Below are 15,795 nucleotides of genomic sequence, written 5' to 3' on the forward strand. Positions count from 1 at the left end.
AGCTTAACGAGGGGCATTTTTAAAGAAAAAATGTCCTGTCACATCTGAGTCATTTTAGAAGTATATCTCATCTGAGTGGGTAATTCTCCCATCTGAGGTAATCTCACGAGAGGAAGATGCCATTTGGCTCAGAGCCTCACCAAGACACCATTACCAGTTTTCATTACATAATTACTTACATGAGAATGATGATAATTCATTTTTTAAACCACTTTTGCAATGCATGTCTGTGTGTCTGCTAATCACTATCATGTCAATGTTCTGCCTAAAAATGGGCATTTGAACATACATATCCTATTTGTTGGAATGACAAACATTGGCATAACAGTTGTATTCCTATGTCATTTGATACCACAGGGTTTCCACAATGTCAACAGTTAAAAATTGAAAAGCACTTAAAAATAAATACATGAAATGTCATGTACACCTCCCAAACTCCTTTTGCTCATGGACAGTGATTTGACAAGTGTCATTTCTTTTATTTCAACTTAGGGCTACAACAAGCCAAAAGCCTACATTGCAGCTCAAGGGCCTCTAAAATCAACAGCAGAAGATTTCTGGAGAATGATATGGGAACATAACGTGGAAGTTATTGTGATGATAACTAATCTCATTGAGAAAGGAAGGGTATGAGTACTGCAGTCCATTTTTTACTTCTCTGATGTTGGTAGATCTACCTGTAGCAAACTCCCATCTTTCTTTTTAAAATTTGGTTTAGTCAATATTGAGCAAAAAGCAATAGTTTGTAGTAGTTGCTTGTACCTGGATTGGCTACGGAAGTATACAGGTGGGGATTTGTAGCATGAAACTAAAGAAAATATTCAACAAATCTTGAAAATACCATGTTCTAGTCCCAAAAATAAAAAACATCTTATACTGAAGAAAAGACTACTTGTATATGAGTGGACAGACTGTGGGCCTTGTGCCCACATTCTGCTACCAATCTGCTTGTCTCCTTGCCATCATGCACTTTGTCAGGGTTGCCTTGGACCCTGGAAAGGAGAAGAATGAAGTTCAGGTGAACTTTCCTGGATATTCACTGTCTGCTCCCTGTTAACATCCCGTGGTACTCACAGTTCCTTTCCTGCTACATGACTGGACACACATTTGTCCAGTGAGACCAAATGGGGTCAAATCCCATCACAGGGTGGGTGTTTCTCTGATTATGTGATGTACCCTGGGGTCACATGAGGAGACATTGCATCACACTTGCCACACTGGCAGCAATGCCTAAAATGAATGCAAATCTTATCATACAACCTGTAAAGCATCTCTCAGATGATACAGACCCAGTAATTTCAGATGGGGGCTGATTGGGAGTACCGCTTCATTTGTAACACCATGCTATAAACAAGCACTCTTCTAACACTCTTAGAGAAGGCTGTATGACTAGCCAACCAAAAGGCTGGACATATCACAGCTCTCTCCTGCATATTCTAGCCATACACAGGCTCACTCTTGCCCTCTCTACCAGATATATTCTGCCCATACTGTAAACTAATCAGAAGCCACATACAATTCTACTGACTTGGATGTATTCCTACATTTCCTATAGATCATGTTATTTTCTTTAGGTTTTAGAGTGTCTATAGAATGGAAAATTCCACAACATTAGACCCTTTTAACTCTGTTAGTATGATTTAAACCTCTTTTTTTTGAGTTTTCCAAATGAAGAGCATCTTTGAACAGCTATCCCTCTACAGCACAAAATAATTTTTATTTGTTGTGCTGCACAGAAGATCATGTCTGTTATAAACTGGGTATATTGAAAGTCCCAATACAGTTTCATGCTTTACTCTGCTCTTAAATTTGAAAATTTCAGCTTACTAGTTTGACATGCTATGAGGTTTTTTTTCTATTATTTATAGAGAAATTTTCTAACAGAGAAAATTTATTTCTAACAGAGAAAATGTGATCAGTACTGGCCTGCTGAAGGTAGTGAAGAATATGGGAACTTCTTGGTTACTCAGAAGAGTGTTCATGTACTTGCCTATTACACTGTGAGGAATTTTACTCTTAGAAACACCAAGATCAAAAAGGTTTGTGACGTCCTAAAAACACAAGTAGGCAAAAGGAAGCGTTAAAAGATGCTCAGAATATTTTTAAGACAGTTGACAACTCTTTTCTGCTGTATATGTGAAGCTGAATCCTATAGATCTCAGCCAGCCAAGATGCTTGTGAACTTTAGTTAATTTGACCAGATAAACAAACTCAGGAAATTGTAGGACCATCAAGGGGAAAAGCAGTGATCACATTGGAGAGCTGATGTGGACTTTGGCTACCTGGGTGGCAGGACGATTCATTTTCAGAAAGAGAGCAACTTGAAGAAAATGTGGTTTGATTTAAATTATCCACCTCATCTCTCCATTTTCCTTTTTAAAGACAGGTGAATACACACTTTGTTTTATTGTAACCAGAACCAGCATGATCTCAGCTCAGCAGGGTGATGTTAGCTACTTCGAGGAGAATTCTAAAAACTCAATTTGTTCCAGCCACATACATGTCTGAGACATCTAGACTCTCCCCCTCCCTGCATAATTAATACATAATGTTTGGCATTTACTATCAATTAATTATTCTGCCTATTTTAGGAACCAGTCTCTGAATGAGATGACCTGCTTTCTGAAGGCATCCCTGCCTCTGAGTTGCCATGGAGGAAGGGAGCTTAGAAAAGCAGCCTACACAAGGCTAGTTACCTTGTAGATCACTGAAGCTGGGTGAGATGAATCCTACTCTTTCTGTTCACTCAACAGAGGAGCAGAGTGGCAGGAAGAGCTGGTGACTCTTGAGAGCAGCTGTAATTTGTTACTCTCCAGTGCTCCTAATCTTTCTCTATTGCTTTCTGAGACAGTGTCAGGTCAGTTTTCCACTCAGTGGGCAAGCTGGTAAGACAGAACCACTGGTCCTTCCCCTTCTCTTGGAAGGCTGGAATATTCAGAGCCAGATGGCATGCTTTGAACTAGATAGGGATAGTACTAGTTCGACAGCTATCAGGTATGGAAATAAAATGAAGGAAGATGTGGGCTGCTTACACGTGGAATTATCTTTTTGTTGCAGGGCTCCCAGAAAGGGAGGTCCAGTGGCCGCATAGTGACTCAGTACCATTATACCCAGTGGCCTGACATGGGTGTTCCAGAATATTCCCTGCCCGTTCTCACCTTCGTGCGGAAGGCATCGCATGCGAAGCGCCACGCTGTCGGGCCTGTTGTGGTTCATTGCAGGTGTGCTTTCTAGTGCTGTAAGGTTCACTCCACTCTTGTTTTGCAGAAGAAAAGAGTTTTTCAGTGGTGGGTTAAGCAAAATTTCACTCTTGCATTTAACGATTCCTGATGGAGTAAGATTAACTTCTTAGCTGATATTCTTATCTGATACTTCTCTCCTTCATAAGGCCAACTAAACAATTGTGCCACTTCTGTAAATCTGTACATCTCCATAAACAAGATGATGCTGCTGCTCTGCACTGTTCTTTTTTTTTTTTTTTTTTTTTTTTTTTGCTAAACTGCTTTTACTTCTATTTTTTTTCACATTTCTGTACTGCTATCTTGAATTCTATGAGCTTACCAGATACACGTGTGGGGATAATTGTTTCATTTCTGCAAATATATTGTTAGGATGCTTTTGGCTCATGCTTTCTTTGGTGCAGGGATACTCTGTAATCCTAAGAGGAGCTCTGTGCACAAGAGAAGACTCACTCTATTCCTGGCTGAACTACAACTCTGCTGTTTTTAACATTCTCTGGGCTCTAGGAGTCATTTGCAATGGAGGAGCGTTCTGGGGAACGGTTGAGGTCTGCATGTGCCGCAGTGTGCAGGCAGGTGTTCTGTCAGTGCTCTCTGAAACTGGCAGCTCAGGGAAAATTGGTTAAAAAGGGCTTGTAGGACCTGGAATGACTTCACAATGCCCATGAAGGACCGGGTTATTGTAAAATATATAAGCAGGTTCTGGTTTTCCACTGTAGTACCTCACCTTTGATGGAACATTTGGAAAGAGAACCTCCTCATCAGTTCTGTCCTTCTGGAGCTGACACTGAGAAAGCCAACAGGTAAAGTCACATCACAAATGCTGCAAATGAAGATATTTTATTTGTGGGACAATCTAATCTGACTGACATCTGTTTTTAGCTTGGAAAATTAAAATTCCATATCTTGTTGTTCTGCTGCTATTTACATCCTGGCTGTTCTTGGAAAATTCAAAATTTCAAGTCTGATATTGCTGACATATTTGCAATACATTTAGAGTCAATTAAATTGTTTTTAAGAAGTGAACAGTGGTAAGTTGTGTGGCTTCAATCAGACCTCTCCCTTGGGTCACAGGTATAACTCACCTCTGTCTGTAGGCTGTGTTGTACAGTTTTTAGCTAAACTGACCACGTGCACTATGGAATTTCAAAGGAATCATCTCATGTTTGAAATATAAATTTTATTTATATTTACAGGCTATATGGAAGACACAAATGATGAGGTTCATAAAATTTATTTTAGCTATTTTTATTTGGTACTTTTCGTGTTTTGTCTTTCATAACAAGTACAGATGGTGTCTGGTAATCTTTGTACTTCTTTGTGTCTAACAGTGTATTAACAACCTGGACCTTTGAGTTTCATATCATACTTATTTAGACAGTTTATTACAGCAATCTGATCTCACTCTGCCTATGCTCTGTGCCCCCTCTGTGGCAGAAATGAGATGACTGAATTAGCATGTATGGACTGAGCTGGATCTGCCCACAGGGGACCATGCAGACCCAGCACAGTGCTGCTCTCAAGTTACATGTACACTATACATAATGCTCTTTCATATCTTGGAGGGGAATTACAACAGACTATTTCCCATATATGACTAGATAACAAAAACTGACCTCTTGACCTTGTACTTCCTACCCAGATATTTTATAAGTGAAAAAGTTTTTCTCTAATTTTATGATACAGCTGTTTTTATACTATGGTAATCGGAGTTCACAACAGAAATGAGTTGATTAACTCTTTCTTCTCTATTTCCCATTTTTGAAAAGGTTTTCAAAAATTGCTTGCCATCTTAACTTTGTCTAAAGAGTGCTAAGCTTTTTTCTTTTACAGATATACTCTCAACAGCTCTGCCATTTCCTGGGTTTATCTTTGAAATCTCCTGTACTGTAGTGGGTTTTATAATGCAACTTTTCCTTTAAAGTGGGGTTTCAACATAGAAGAATTTGAATATATTAACTGTGCCCAAGTGCTGACATATACCACCTTATCTAGATATACTTGGCAAAGTATCCTAAGGAATATCAGAAGGCTGAAAATTGCAGACCTTCAGGAAATCCCTTAGTTCTATTTCAGCCAATAATTTAAAAACCATTTGAGAAAATGATCTTTAGGTCTTTTCTTGTACAAAGAAAAAGATTACTATCAGCCTCGAACCTTTAACAAAGTAAATCATATAATAAATTCATTTTGTAGAGGAAAATCTTCCGTATGCAGCAGTTTGTTGAAAAAGCTATGTGTATGGAAAATTTCTTTACATTAGTGTTTTATTTCAGGCTCAAGACCATTTTTTTGTTTTATAGTGCTGGTGTTGGAAGGACAGGCACATACATAGTGTTAGACAGCATGCTGCAGCAAATTCAGCATGAAGGGACAGTCAACATATTTGGATTCTTAAAACACATACGTACCCAAAGGAACTACTTGGTGCAGACTGAGGTAAGAATACCATATAAATAGCATGAGACTATTACAAACTTTCTGTTTGCAGGAGGAGAGATAATGCAATCCTCATGCTGGCACCACCAGACAGACAGAAACCGGTCATCAGACTAGATTTTCCCTTTTGCTTCCCTTGGTATTATAGACATCCTTCTAGGCACACTGAGAGCAATGCATTAGAAATTACCTTTCCTTGGGCTCTTGTCTGTTTATTAAGGAGGACTCAGAAGGAAGCCTGTATAAATCATGCTTCCTATAGCAGTGCTTTCTTGGCAGGACTTGTATTTTTGTCACGGAGCTTTGTGAGGAAGCACCATTGTCAGGCATTCAGATCTTCACTGAACCTCATCAAACAGTTTATATTAGGCTATAAAATATGCTAAAAAAGCTATTTCAGACAGAAAATTATATATAGGTGCTTTAAACTGACGATTATATATAGAATATTGAAAGACCAAGAGAAAACAATAAGGGCAACAGCAGGGCATTTGAAAGTCTATTTCAGGTTTCAAGAACAGGTGGTTAGATTCCCCGGTGCCTTTCAATAGAAAAAAAAAGTTAATCAACGGCTAGGGTACTTGTTTCAAAGGATGTGAGAGAGAAAATAGAGAATAGCAGTAGGAACTAGGGGTAGGACTGGCTTGAAAATTTTACCCAAGGCTATGCTTACATTTCTACCTCTATTCTGTTAACATGAGATATCACAGGTAGTGAGAATTTGGTATTAAATCTTACATATATATATGTGTATGTATGTATTGCAAGTGTAATTGTCAGTTGTGCTTGTAATGTGTGTACTGGCGCTGCAGAGGGACAGCCTTCACTATAGAGGATCACATTTGAGAAAACCCCTGTGAAAAAATACTGACCACATCAGAAGTGGCAGCTTAACCAGAGGAGTCCAGGGGAATCTGAAAGTTATGAGAGCTCAGATGTTTGGTTGTGTTTTCCTAGGAGCAGTACATCTTCATTCATGATGCGTTGGTCGAAGCAATACTCAGTAAAGAAACAGAAGTCCCTGAGACTCACATTCATGCCTACGTTAATGCTCTCTTGATACCTGGACCAACAGGAAAGACCAGACTGGAGAAACAATTCAAGGTGAGCTCTCTGAGACAGTAGTGGGAAAATCTTTGGGTTTGTAAATCTGAATGACTTAAAAGTAGGTATCTCAACACAACTTTCATCAGCTTTCGCTACCTAAAATTTAACTGCTGAGCCTAAATTAAGATTAAATTTATCAAATTAAAGCAGTCAATTGGGACAGAATTATTTGCATACTCTTAAACGAGGAATCTACCCAAAAAATACACAAAAAAAGAGATAATGACAAATAGGACAGTAAGTAGATTTTGGAAATTTTAACTACATGCCTTTGCAGGAAGATCTCAAAGAAACAGCAGTCTGGAAAGATACCATTCTGGCAGATTTGTCTTGAGCTATATTGATCAATCAGTGTACTCCCCTCAGTGTACAGCACTGGCTAGATGCCAGACATCACCTTCAAACATACAGGTATTGATCTAGGGTTCAAGAATAATTTGAACTGCTAAGAACAGTGAAGAAAAAATATTCTGGTGACTTACTAAGTAGTTTAGACAGATAACTAGATAACTAAAGTTAAGAGAGACAGCAAACCTGCAATATAGGCACCCTTCTGTTTAATGACGCTTATGAAGGAATGGCTTCTCTGCCGTTACCTGACTTTTTTTTAACTTCATTGTTTCAGTTACTGAGCCAGTCTAACACACAGCAGTGTGATTATTCAACTGCACTCAAACAGTGTAACAGAGAAAAGAACCGAACCTCATCTATCATTCCTGGTAAGCTTCTTCAAATGCTCAACAAGAACTGAAGACATCTGCATTAGTTCTGTAAGGAACATTACAGCGAAGAAGTGAATTATAGAAAAAGAAAATAAATGGCTGGATAGCACTTTGTCGCAGTTCATGGAGCCCAGTGTTATAATTACTGTGAGATGTGAGATAATTGCTGTAATATTATAAGAGTCATTGCAACATGCTTTTGAATTCATAACTTCTTTTACAGTGGAAAGATCTAGAGTGGGTATCTCATCACTATCTGGTGAAGGCACAGACTACATCAATGCTTCCTATATTATGGTAAGTCAGTTAATATATTGGTGAAAAACAATGAACAGCTGTTTTCAGAGCTGCCATTTGGCTGATTTAGGGTGGCACAATCCTGATTTTGGCTGGTTTTTCCCATTATTCATTCTGCCTGAAGGAGTTACTTCCCCCAGGAAGTACTATTACCATTATTCAAGTTTGGTTAAGTGCATTGCGTTTTAACAATCTGTAGAAACAGAAACCACATCATAGTTTTAAAAACTGGTAAAGCTAAATGCTTTATGGAAAGATTTTTTGAGATGAACTAAATGTCTAAATGTGTTAACTAACAAGTTAGTTTTTAATGGCTGTATTGAGGTTTGTCTTCCTACCTGCTCATCTTACAGTGCTTTTGCCACTGGCATAGCCTAAGATACCATAGTTCACCAGCTTTCCATTTTCTTTTTGCACTCTGGGTTTTCTTCAACTCTTTCCCCCTTCAGTAGATGAGAGGGAGGAGTAAATGCCTCCTGGACATTCAGGAAAGAGATGGCAAATCTCTGTGCTGTGGTATGTGTGCATGATCTTATAGGTGCGTTACTGCATAGGAACTCTTTTTCATGGTAAGAGATTGATCTGAGATATCTGTACAAATTAAGAAACTGCTTGGGATTTTTGCAGATCTTTCAAGTATTCTTCTATTTGGTCAGGTAGTCAGCTCCTCTGGAATTATGGACAATATATTTTCATTCTGAGTTAGCTGTTTGAGTCTCCTCTGATCTCTTTTCTCCTTTTTTTATCAATTTTTTTTAAGTCCTAATATTTTTTCAATGTAATTGAATCTATTCTTTTCACATGGAAAATATTTAAGTGGAAGTTTTATATTTTTCTAATATTTGCAGGAAGCCAAAAAAGGAACGAGTGTGCAATGCATTTTGTAGGTTCTCGCTCTGTCACTAGAAGCTTCCTTTAAGCATTAATAATTGGGCAGCAATTTCAAATATGTCTTTTTTTTGTTTTTTGTTTGGCTTTTTTTTCAGGGTTATTATCAAAGTAATGAATTCATTATCACTCAGCATCCCTTACTACACACTATCAAGGATTTCTGGAGAATGATATGGGACCACAATGCCCAATTAATAGTCATGCTTCCTGATAGCCAGAATATGGTGAGTTATGTGGCTGATTTTTATGAGTTTATGTATAAATGTTATTAGTATTACCATTTTGATATATGCAAGATATGAGAAAATGTCTTGGATTATGCAAAAAACCCAGTTAAAATTAATAATAGCAAGCTGAGTGTAAAATCCCAAAGTCATCTAGCAGAAATCTAGAATTCCATGTCTAGGCAGATTGTGATTGAAATGAAAACATATTGAATCAGTTCTCTACAATTTTTACAAGGAGGCAAACAGCAGAAGTAACCATTATGCAAGGTTAGTTTTTGCTCCACGACTTCTTAGTTGCAATATGGCTTCTTTGTCATTATTAGGTAAGGGCAGAAATCTGAAGTTGTTTCTTGCACAGCAGCGGCTGGTGGGACCTGGGCAGGGCCAGGAGCACCAGTGGCCAAGCATCCCTCACATATGAAAGGAGTCCATGGGGAGCAGGAGTGGCCAGGAGCACTGCCAGCACTGCCCACCTTCCCTGAAACACACACAACAGGCAGGGAGGACACATGACAAGGAGGATTCCCTATCCATCTGACCATTTTGGTTATTCAAACTATTACAGGATTTTCTTTTAAAAAAAAACAACCTCTCTTCATTTCCACTGTCAGACAGAAAGAATGCTCCCATGAACTTTTCTCTGCACTTTCAGATAATCCCAAGACCACACATACATTAGAACACACCAGCTAAATGTATCACATGACCATGGGCCGTGCACAGCACAGCACAACCCAAAGGCCAGGCTGGATGTGTGGCACTGTGCAGCACTGCAGGTTCATCACTGTGGAGGTCCACAGGGCACATTAAACACTACAGAAGTGTTTGAAAACCATCACTTTGCCATCGTTATCCCACTCAAAATTGGATTTGTCAATTTAAATCTAGATGGCTGGATTGATTATATTTGTGACACATTATTTATTATGGCTGATTTTGTATTTTAAGAGGTTAACATTATTTACTTTTATGATTCCAATATTGGTTTTTTTCCTGGAGGCTGAAGATGAATTTGTGTACTGGCCAAACAAAGACGAGCCTATAAACTGTGAGACATTCAAAGTCACTATGATTGCTGAAGAACACAAATGTCTGTCTAACGAGGAGAAGCTCATAATCCAAGACTTTATTTTAGAAGCTACACAGGTAACACTGTCATAAACATATAACTCAGGACTTGATTTTTTAAAGGAAATGCCCACATGTTTTACATTTTCAATGCTAAATTACTGATAAAATATCCATGCCCTAGAAACATCCATGGAGGGAGTAATGTCTATAAGGTAATATGATGACATGGCAAATAGAGTAGTCCAACCTCCACAGTGGTGGGGTTCTGCATCTGGAGGCTGAAGCTGGAACAAAGTGAAGGAAAAGAATAAAGAAAGTCAATCTTTTACAAAATTGATTTACAGGGGTTTTTGTTTGGTTTTTTTTTTAATCATTTAGGATGACTATGTACTTGAAGTGAGGCATTTTCAGTGTCCAAAATGGCCAAATCCTGATAGTCCCATTAGTAAAACTTTTGAACTGATCAGCATCATCAAAGAGGAAGCTTCCAGCCGTGATGGGCCCGTGATTGTACATGATGAGTAAGAACTGCACTTTTCTGTTTGTTTTGATGTTTTTCTGTAGAACCATTCTTTCACTGCATGAAAGCAGCTGAAACAAGGCACAAAGTCTGCACTGAACAGTAGTGGTGATGCTTCTGTTCCAGCTGCATCAACAAGAGAAACATTTTTATTTTATCATACTTCATTTCAATTTTATCATTTTGATACTCTAGGTGGTTATCAGGTAGGTCACTAGAAGGGAAGTCAGTTAAGATTTCAGTGCCTTTTACTGAAAGGATTAACTGTTTAGATGAGGCGCCATACCGTACTCCAGCTGTTCAGTAATGGCAAAAAATAACAAAATGTTGAAACCCTGTTTTGAAATGTTTGAAGGACCCAAAGCATTTGGTTATTAGAGGGTTGAAGAGAAATAACTCTTAAGAAGTTGTAGCCAGTTGCTGTGAAAGCTTTTTTAAGCTAGTGCTGGGCAGACATGTTTCATGTTTCCCATTTGTGATATTGTAAATATCACAATTCATCTTACCAGTTTGCCCCAGAATTTGTATTCTTTCCAGCTGTAAAACCTGACTGAGTTTCTAGAGTTTTGTTTTGTTTTACTTTACAAAGGCATGGCGGGGTGACAGCAGGCACTTTCTGTGCATTAACAACTCTGATGCATCAACTGGAAAATGAGAATTCAGTGGATGTTTACCATGTAGCAAAGATGATAAATCTGATGAGGCCTGGAATCTTTACAGACATTGTAAGTAATAAGCAAAATGTGCACTTTTTTTTCCCTATGTGTGACATTAGATCTTAGGGCAACATTACTGAACTATTTTGCATTATAGTTTCTGCAGGAATTAGTCAAAACTGTCTTCCAGGGGTGCTGTAGAAAAAGAAATCTTCCTGGAAAGAATTCAGATGACAAAAAACTGAGAAAAAAAGCCAACAGACAAATAGTAACTCTAATCCTGTCCCCAAATTTGCAATTGACTTTAACAACGATCAGAGTCAGCATATATTTCTTTTTAAATACAGTTTTCTCCCCTACCTTTACTGTGCTCCCTGTTGTTGTGCTTTACATTGTGTACAGGGGGAGCCATTAGTCAGAAAATAATAAAGGTGCTATGTAACCCAAAAAGTTCTGGAGCACAGTACATTTACAGACTGACACATCAGCTGTTAATTAATTTTGAGCAACAGTGCCACAAAATAACTATTTCTGCCAACATCCTGAGTGTACCCTCTTTTCTCCCCCAGGAACAGTACCAGTTTCTGTACAAAGCTATTCTCAGCCTTGTCAGCACAAGACAAGAAGAAAACCCTTCAGCATCTATGGACAGTAATGGCTCAGCTTTACCTGATGGAAATGCAGCTGAAAGTTTAGAGTCCTTAGTTTAATTAGCACATCAAATCAAGCATACACATCACTGCACCACACCAATCACACCTGGAGTTTACCATTATTATTTTCAGTTTTATACTTTGGGTGGGGAAAATCTGTTCAGCCACTATATATGTAATCAGTCCCCAACTGTTGCTCAAACCAAGTCATTTCTGTTATCTGCAACTTTACTGTGGAACTTCTATCATTAACAATGTGTGCCTTTTCAAAAGATTTCTTGTAATACATTGTTACATTTGGGCTAACTTTATTGACTTTTACAGTGTTTCTAATAATTGAATTGTGGTATGTTTTTTCAGTATTAGGTTTTTTGATTTATCTGGCTTTACTTTTAACTTAAAATTACCATATTTATAGATGTTAGGGAATCCTCAATTACAAGCATATCATGGGTTTAGTATTTGGTTTATTCACTGTATTTATAACAATTCACATTTGCTAGAAATGCAACTTTTAATATAGTAGAATGTAAATAAGATACTGTTCTACATAACATTCAACATTTTAAGACTTCGATTAGACATTTAGCATAGTAATCTGATACTTACTGTAAATACTGCTACTTCTGTAGTGATCCATGGACCAAATTTATATTTATAATTGTAGATTTTTATATTTTACTACAGAGTCAGTTTTCTAGTTCTGTGTAATTGCCTTGTTAAAATGATGTAGTCAGTATGTTTTTACTTTAACAAAGTCTTCTGATATATAATTGTGCATCTTAAGCAATTTACCTTCATATAGCTGCATGTGATTTTAACTTTTTGTGGGAACTAGAAATCATGTTTTGAAATGAAAACTTTTTATGAGACTAACACTGTACTTGGCATTGTTAAATTGTTTTTACCCTGGTATTGCAAAAATAAATATAAATATTCCAGTCTGTGCTTAGTAGTCTTCCACGTAAACAGTCTGCACTGTCATGCAGGAGAGGTTTTATGTATGAGAACAAGGACTTAAGGCTGATCTGCAGACAGCTGCTCTTCCTGTGGAATCCATGACTCCAGGGGACATTTATAGAAAACTTTTATGTTCTTCTATCTCTGCTCCTAGCCATGCCTACAGTGTCCACATTGGCTCCTTCTTTAGCATTCCCTCCCACGTCTCCCAGTCTGGTTGCCCAATGGGCTGTCCTAGGTGTCCCAATCGCCTCTGCTGGCCCCTCCCAAGACACCTCTGTGCCAGCTTGGCTTCAGAACATTCATTCAGCTGCTGAGCCCTTTGCTGCCTCCTTTGGCAAGGCAACAGCCAAAATTTGGGAGCAATAAAGCAAGCAGTCTCTGCAAGAACAAAACCAAATGTTTCAAATTTACCTCAATAATTTTCTGTAACCTTCAGAACTGGCAAGAAAAAATACTGATTGTACTGAAGGCTGAGCCACCAAGGGGCTGGATGTTCATTTAAATGAAATTAAAATTAAAATGTTCATTTAAAACTAGCATGGGCAGCAAGACCAAGTATTTTCTCACTTTATACAGTATATGCAGTTGCTATGTAGAAATATTGAGAGCAAAAATACTGTTCTGGAGTAGAATGCACAGAAAATAGTGGACACTCTCTGAGATTAAAACTAAGCATGGGAAAAGAGAGGCCTGATGTGAGCTTGGAGATGTTAGTTGACTGATTCCTAGGGTAGGCATGTGTAAGGGAGTTCATTGTGTCAGCAGATAGATCTAGACCCCCTCAGCAGTGTGGGACTGAGGATAGGTGGAGCTGCAACAAAGCCAAAATAAATGTAGATTTAGAGGAATCTAAACAGCAGAATCTCTAAAGAATCTTCATACTGTTGATACATTAAATGAGCATGAAGGTCCTAGACGAAGAGACAGACTGGCACAGCTAGCAGAGAAGGAGATATTTCTATGCTCTTGCCCTCTTCTATTACAAGAAAAATAATCATATAGACAAACAATGTATCACCAAATCACAGGGACGGTGTAAGATTGGAAGGGACTATTGAAGGTCATCTAGACCATGTAACATAGGGGGCTTTATAAAACTGTTTTAAAGTATTAGTGTGTTTGAATTCTCTTTTACCTTTGACCACCTCTGTTTATAGCCACAGCAGTGCAGTCCCAGAGGTTATGGAGTGTTGAATCCATTTGACTCGGGACCCTGGAGGTTTCCCTTTCCCCATCCAGCAGAGCTGGGTGCAGGATGATTCCCCTGTCAGCCCCATGGCCCTGTGCAGGTCCAGCCAGGGAATGTGCAGTGCACATCTTCCACACAGGGGACACACGTGCATACCCACACAGGATGGTGGAAATAGGATTCATGACACAGAGAACAGGACTAGCATTTAAGAAGGGGCAGGCCAGAGGGCCATGGTCAGACACAGGGCATGAATGGGTGAAGGCACTGGCCAGCAGCCAGCACATGCACATGCAAGCACCTTTTACTCCTCTTCTCTCCTTGTTCCTGTGCTTATTATTTCCCTGTTCTCCTTAGTGCCTCTGTTTCTCCAACCTTGTCTATCTCTTTGCAGGTAAAAAAAGTTCTTACCTAATTACTTTCATGGGTCTTAGCTTTGCTACCCCATTACCAAATGTGAAACCTCAGATGCTGCTGCTTAGATCTTCTCAGCCACAATGGTGTTGTCAAGTTCCCTGGTACTTCTTACCTCACAAGCTTTTCTTTCCAAAAGGTCTCCACCAGACCTTGGCCTTCCCTCACAGAACTTCCCATGAACTGCCTGTGTAGCACCACAAGACTTTATGGCACTCTTCCTAACTCCTGTCAGCTGCCCATTCTTGCTCTCTGCAGCAAGTTTCTCAGGATCTGTGCAGGTAGCTCAGCCTTGGGCCAGGGGTGCCAGCCATGTGCCTGCAGATACAAGTATTCATTTCTTTAGTTCAAAGATATAATTAGTTCATTAAATAATTCAGAGGGAACCTACTTTTCTGGGCTAAAATATCTTTATTCAGGCTTTACTTTTTTTTTTTTTTTTTTTTTTTTTTTTTTAATCCTGTGGTTCTTGCCGTGGTTGCATAATTGGTAGTTCTGAAGTTCAGGAAGAACAGGACTGAGATAGGACTCCTTAAGTGCAAGCAAAAATGCCATTTATCTCTTGTGGAGTTGAGGGCTGTGAACGAATAGGATCTAGAAGTATTTTAAATTGCTGAGTTTGGGGGTTGAGAGGAGTTTAAAATGTACATTAATGGGTGCACTGCCCCAAATGATGCACTTTTTTAAAGAATTACACGTTTTTCACAGTATTCAGGCACAAATTTGGTGCATACAAAGTTGTGTAATGGTTGTGCTTTGCTTTATTTTCTTTCTCAGGTGTCCTGAGGGTTCCTTACTATTTCTTCTAAAGCACTCAGATTTGCTGACAGACTCCATTTGCACATCTAGGCTAACAAGGACAGCAATAAGAATATTGTACTTCCCCCTTCTTATTCAAAAATTATAGAAAAAAATTTTGATATCCTAATCTCTAGGGGTGCACATACCAGAAAGGTTAACTGTGATTTTATGGCCAATTGCAAACCATATTCCATAACCTTAACTATACTTCTGCACTTCACCAGGTTAGCATCTCGTGTGCTACTTAGCCTTTTCTTCTGGAAGACTGGCTTGTTGCCTCACATTTCAAATAACAAGCATGAAGTTACCTTCTGCTAATGTATTTACAGTTTCATATAGCTGTATATACTAAGTAATTTTTGACCAATTAATTCTGTTATGTTTTTTCAAGCATCTATGGACCAAAAGCAAAAAAGGAATCCTCCTTTCTAAAATTCCATCTTGACATAACTGTTCCTTTCAACCTAAATTTTTTGCAGACATTTTAAAATTGTAATCCAAGGAATCAGCTGTCATTCAAAGTTTCTTTCAGAGATGTTTGTAATCACATTCATCATCTTAGCATGCTGACAAGTTATTTAAAACATAAGTGCTTAAGATAATCTC

At 38.5% G+C, this 15,795-nt stretch overlaps 1 protein-coding gene across 6 annotated transcripts in view; it reads left to right on the forward strand.

Moving 5' to 3' along the window:
* PTPRZ1 (protein tyrosine phosphatase receptor type Z1) overlaps positions 1-12,763 on the forward strand; it is a 131,800-nt gene extending 119,037 nt beyond the window's left edge. For 3 of the 6 annotated variants that reach the window (XM_059847185.1, XM_059847186.1, XM_059847189.1), the window contains 13 exons: positions 493-627; positions 1,905-2,039; positions 3,058-3,221; positions 3,959-4,042; positions 5,543-5,678; positions 6,636-6,782; positions 7,411-7,504; positions 7,731-7,804; positions 8,791-8,919; positions 9,922-10,068; positions 10,372-10,514; positions 11,103-11,238; positions 11,739-12,763. In XM_059847185.1, the coding sequence (XP_059703168.1) occupies positions 493-627; positions 1,905-2,039; positions 3,058-3,221; positions 3,959-4,042; positions 5,543-5,678; positions 6,636-6,782; positions 7,411-7,504; positions 7,731-7,804; positions 8,791-8,919; positions 9,922-10,068; positions 10,372-10,514; positions 11,103-11,238; positions 11,739-11,879 (1,665 nt within the window). In that variant the 3' untranslated portion in view covers positions 11,880-12,763. The remainder of the gene's footprint in view (positions 1-492; positions 628-1,904; positions 2,040-3,057; positions 3,222-3,958; positions 4,043-5,542; positions 5,679-6,635; positions 6,783-7,410; positions 7,505-7,730; positions 7,805-8,790; positions 8,920-9,921; positions 10,069-10,371; positions 10,515-11,102; positions 11,239-11,738) is intronic. The other 3 variants (XM_059847187.1, XM_059847188.1, XM_059847190.1) reach the window with 1 other exon arrangement.
* The last annotated feature ends 3,032 nt before the right edge of the window (positions 12,764-15,795 follow it).

Source organism: Haemorhous mexicanus, chromosome 5 (genome assembly GCF_027477595.1).
Source record: "Haemorhous mexicanus isolate bHaeMex1 chromosome 5, bHaeMex1.pri, whole genome shotgun sequence".
Taxonomy (NCBI): domain Eukaryota; kingdom Metazoa; phylum Chordata; class Aves; order Passeriformes; family Fringillidae; genus Haemorhous; species Haemorhous mexicanus.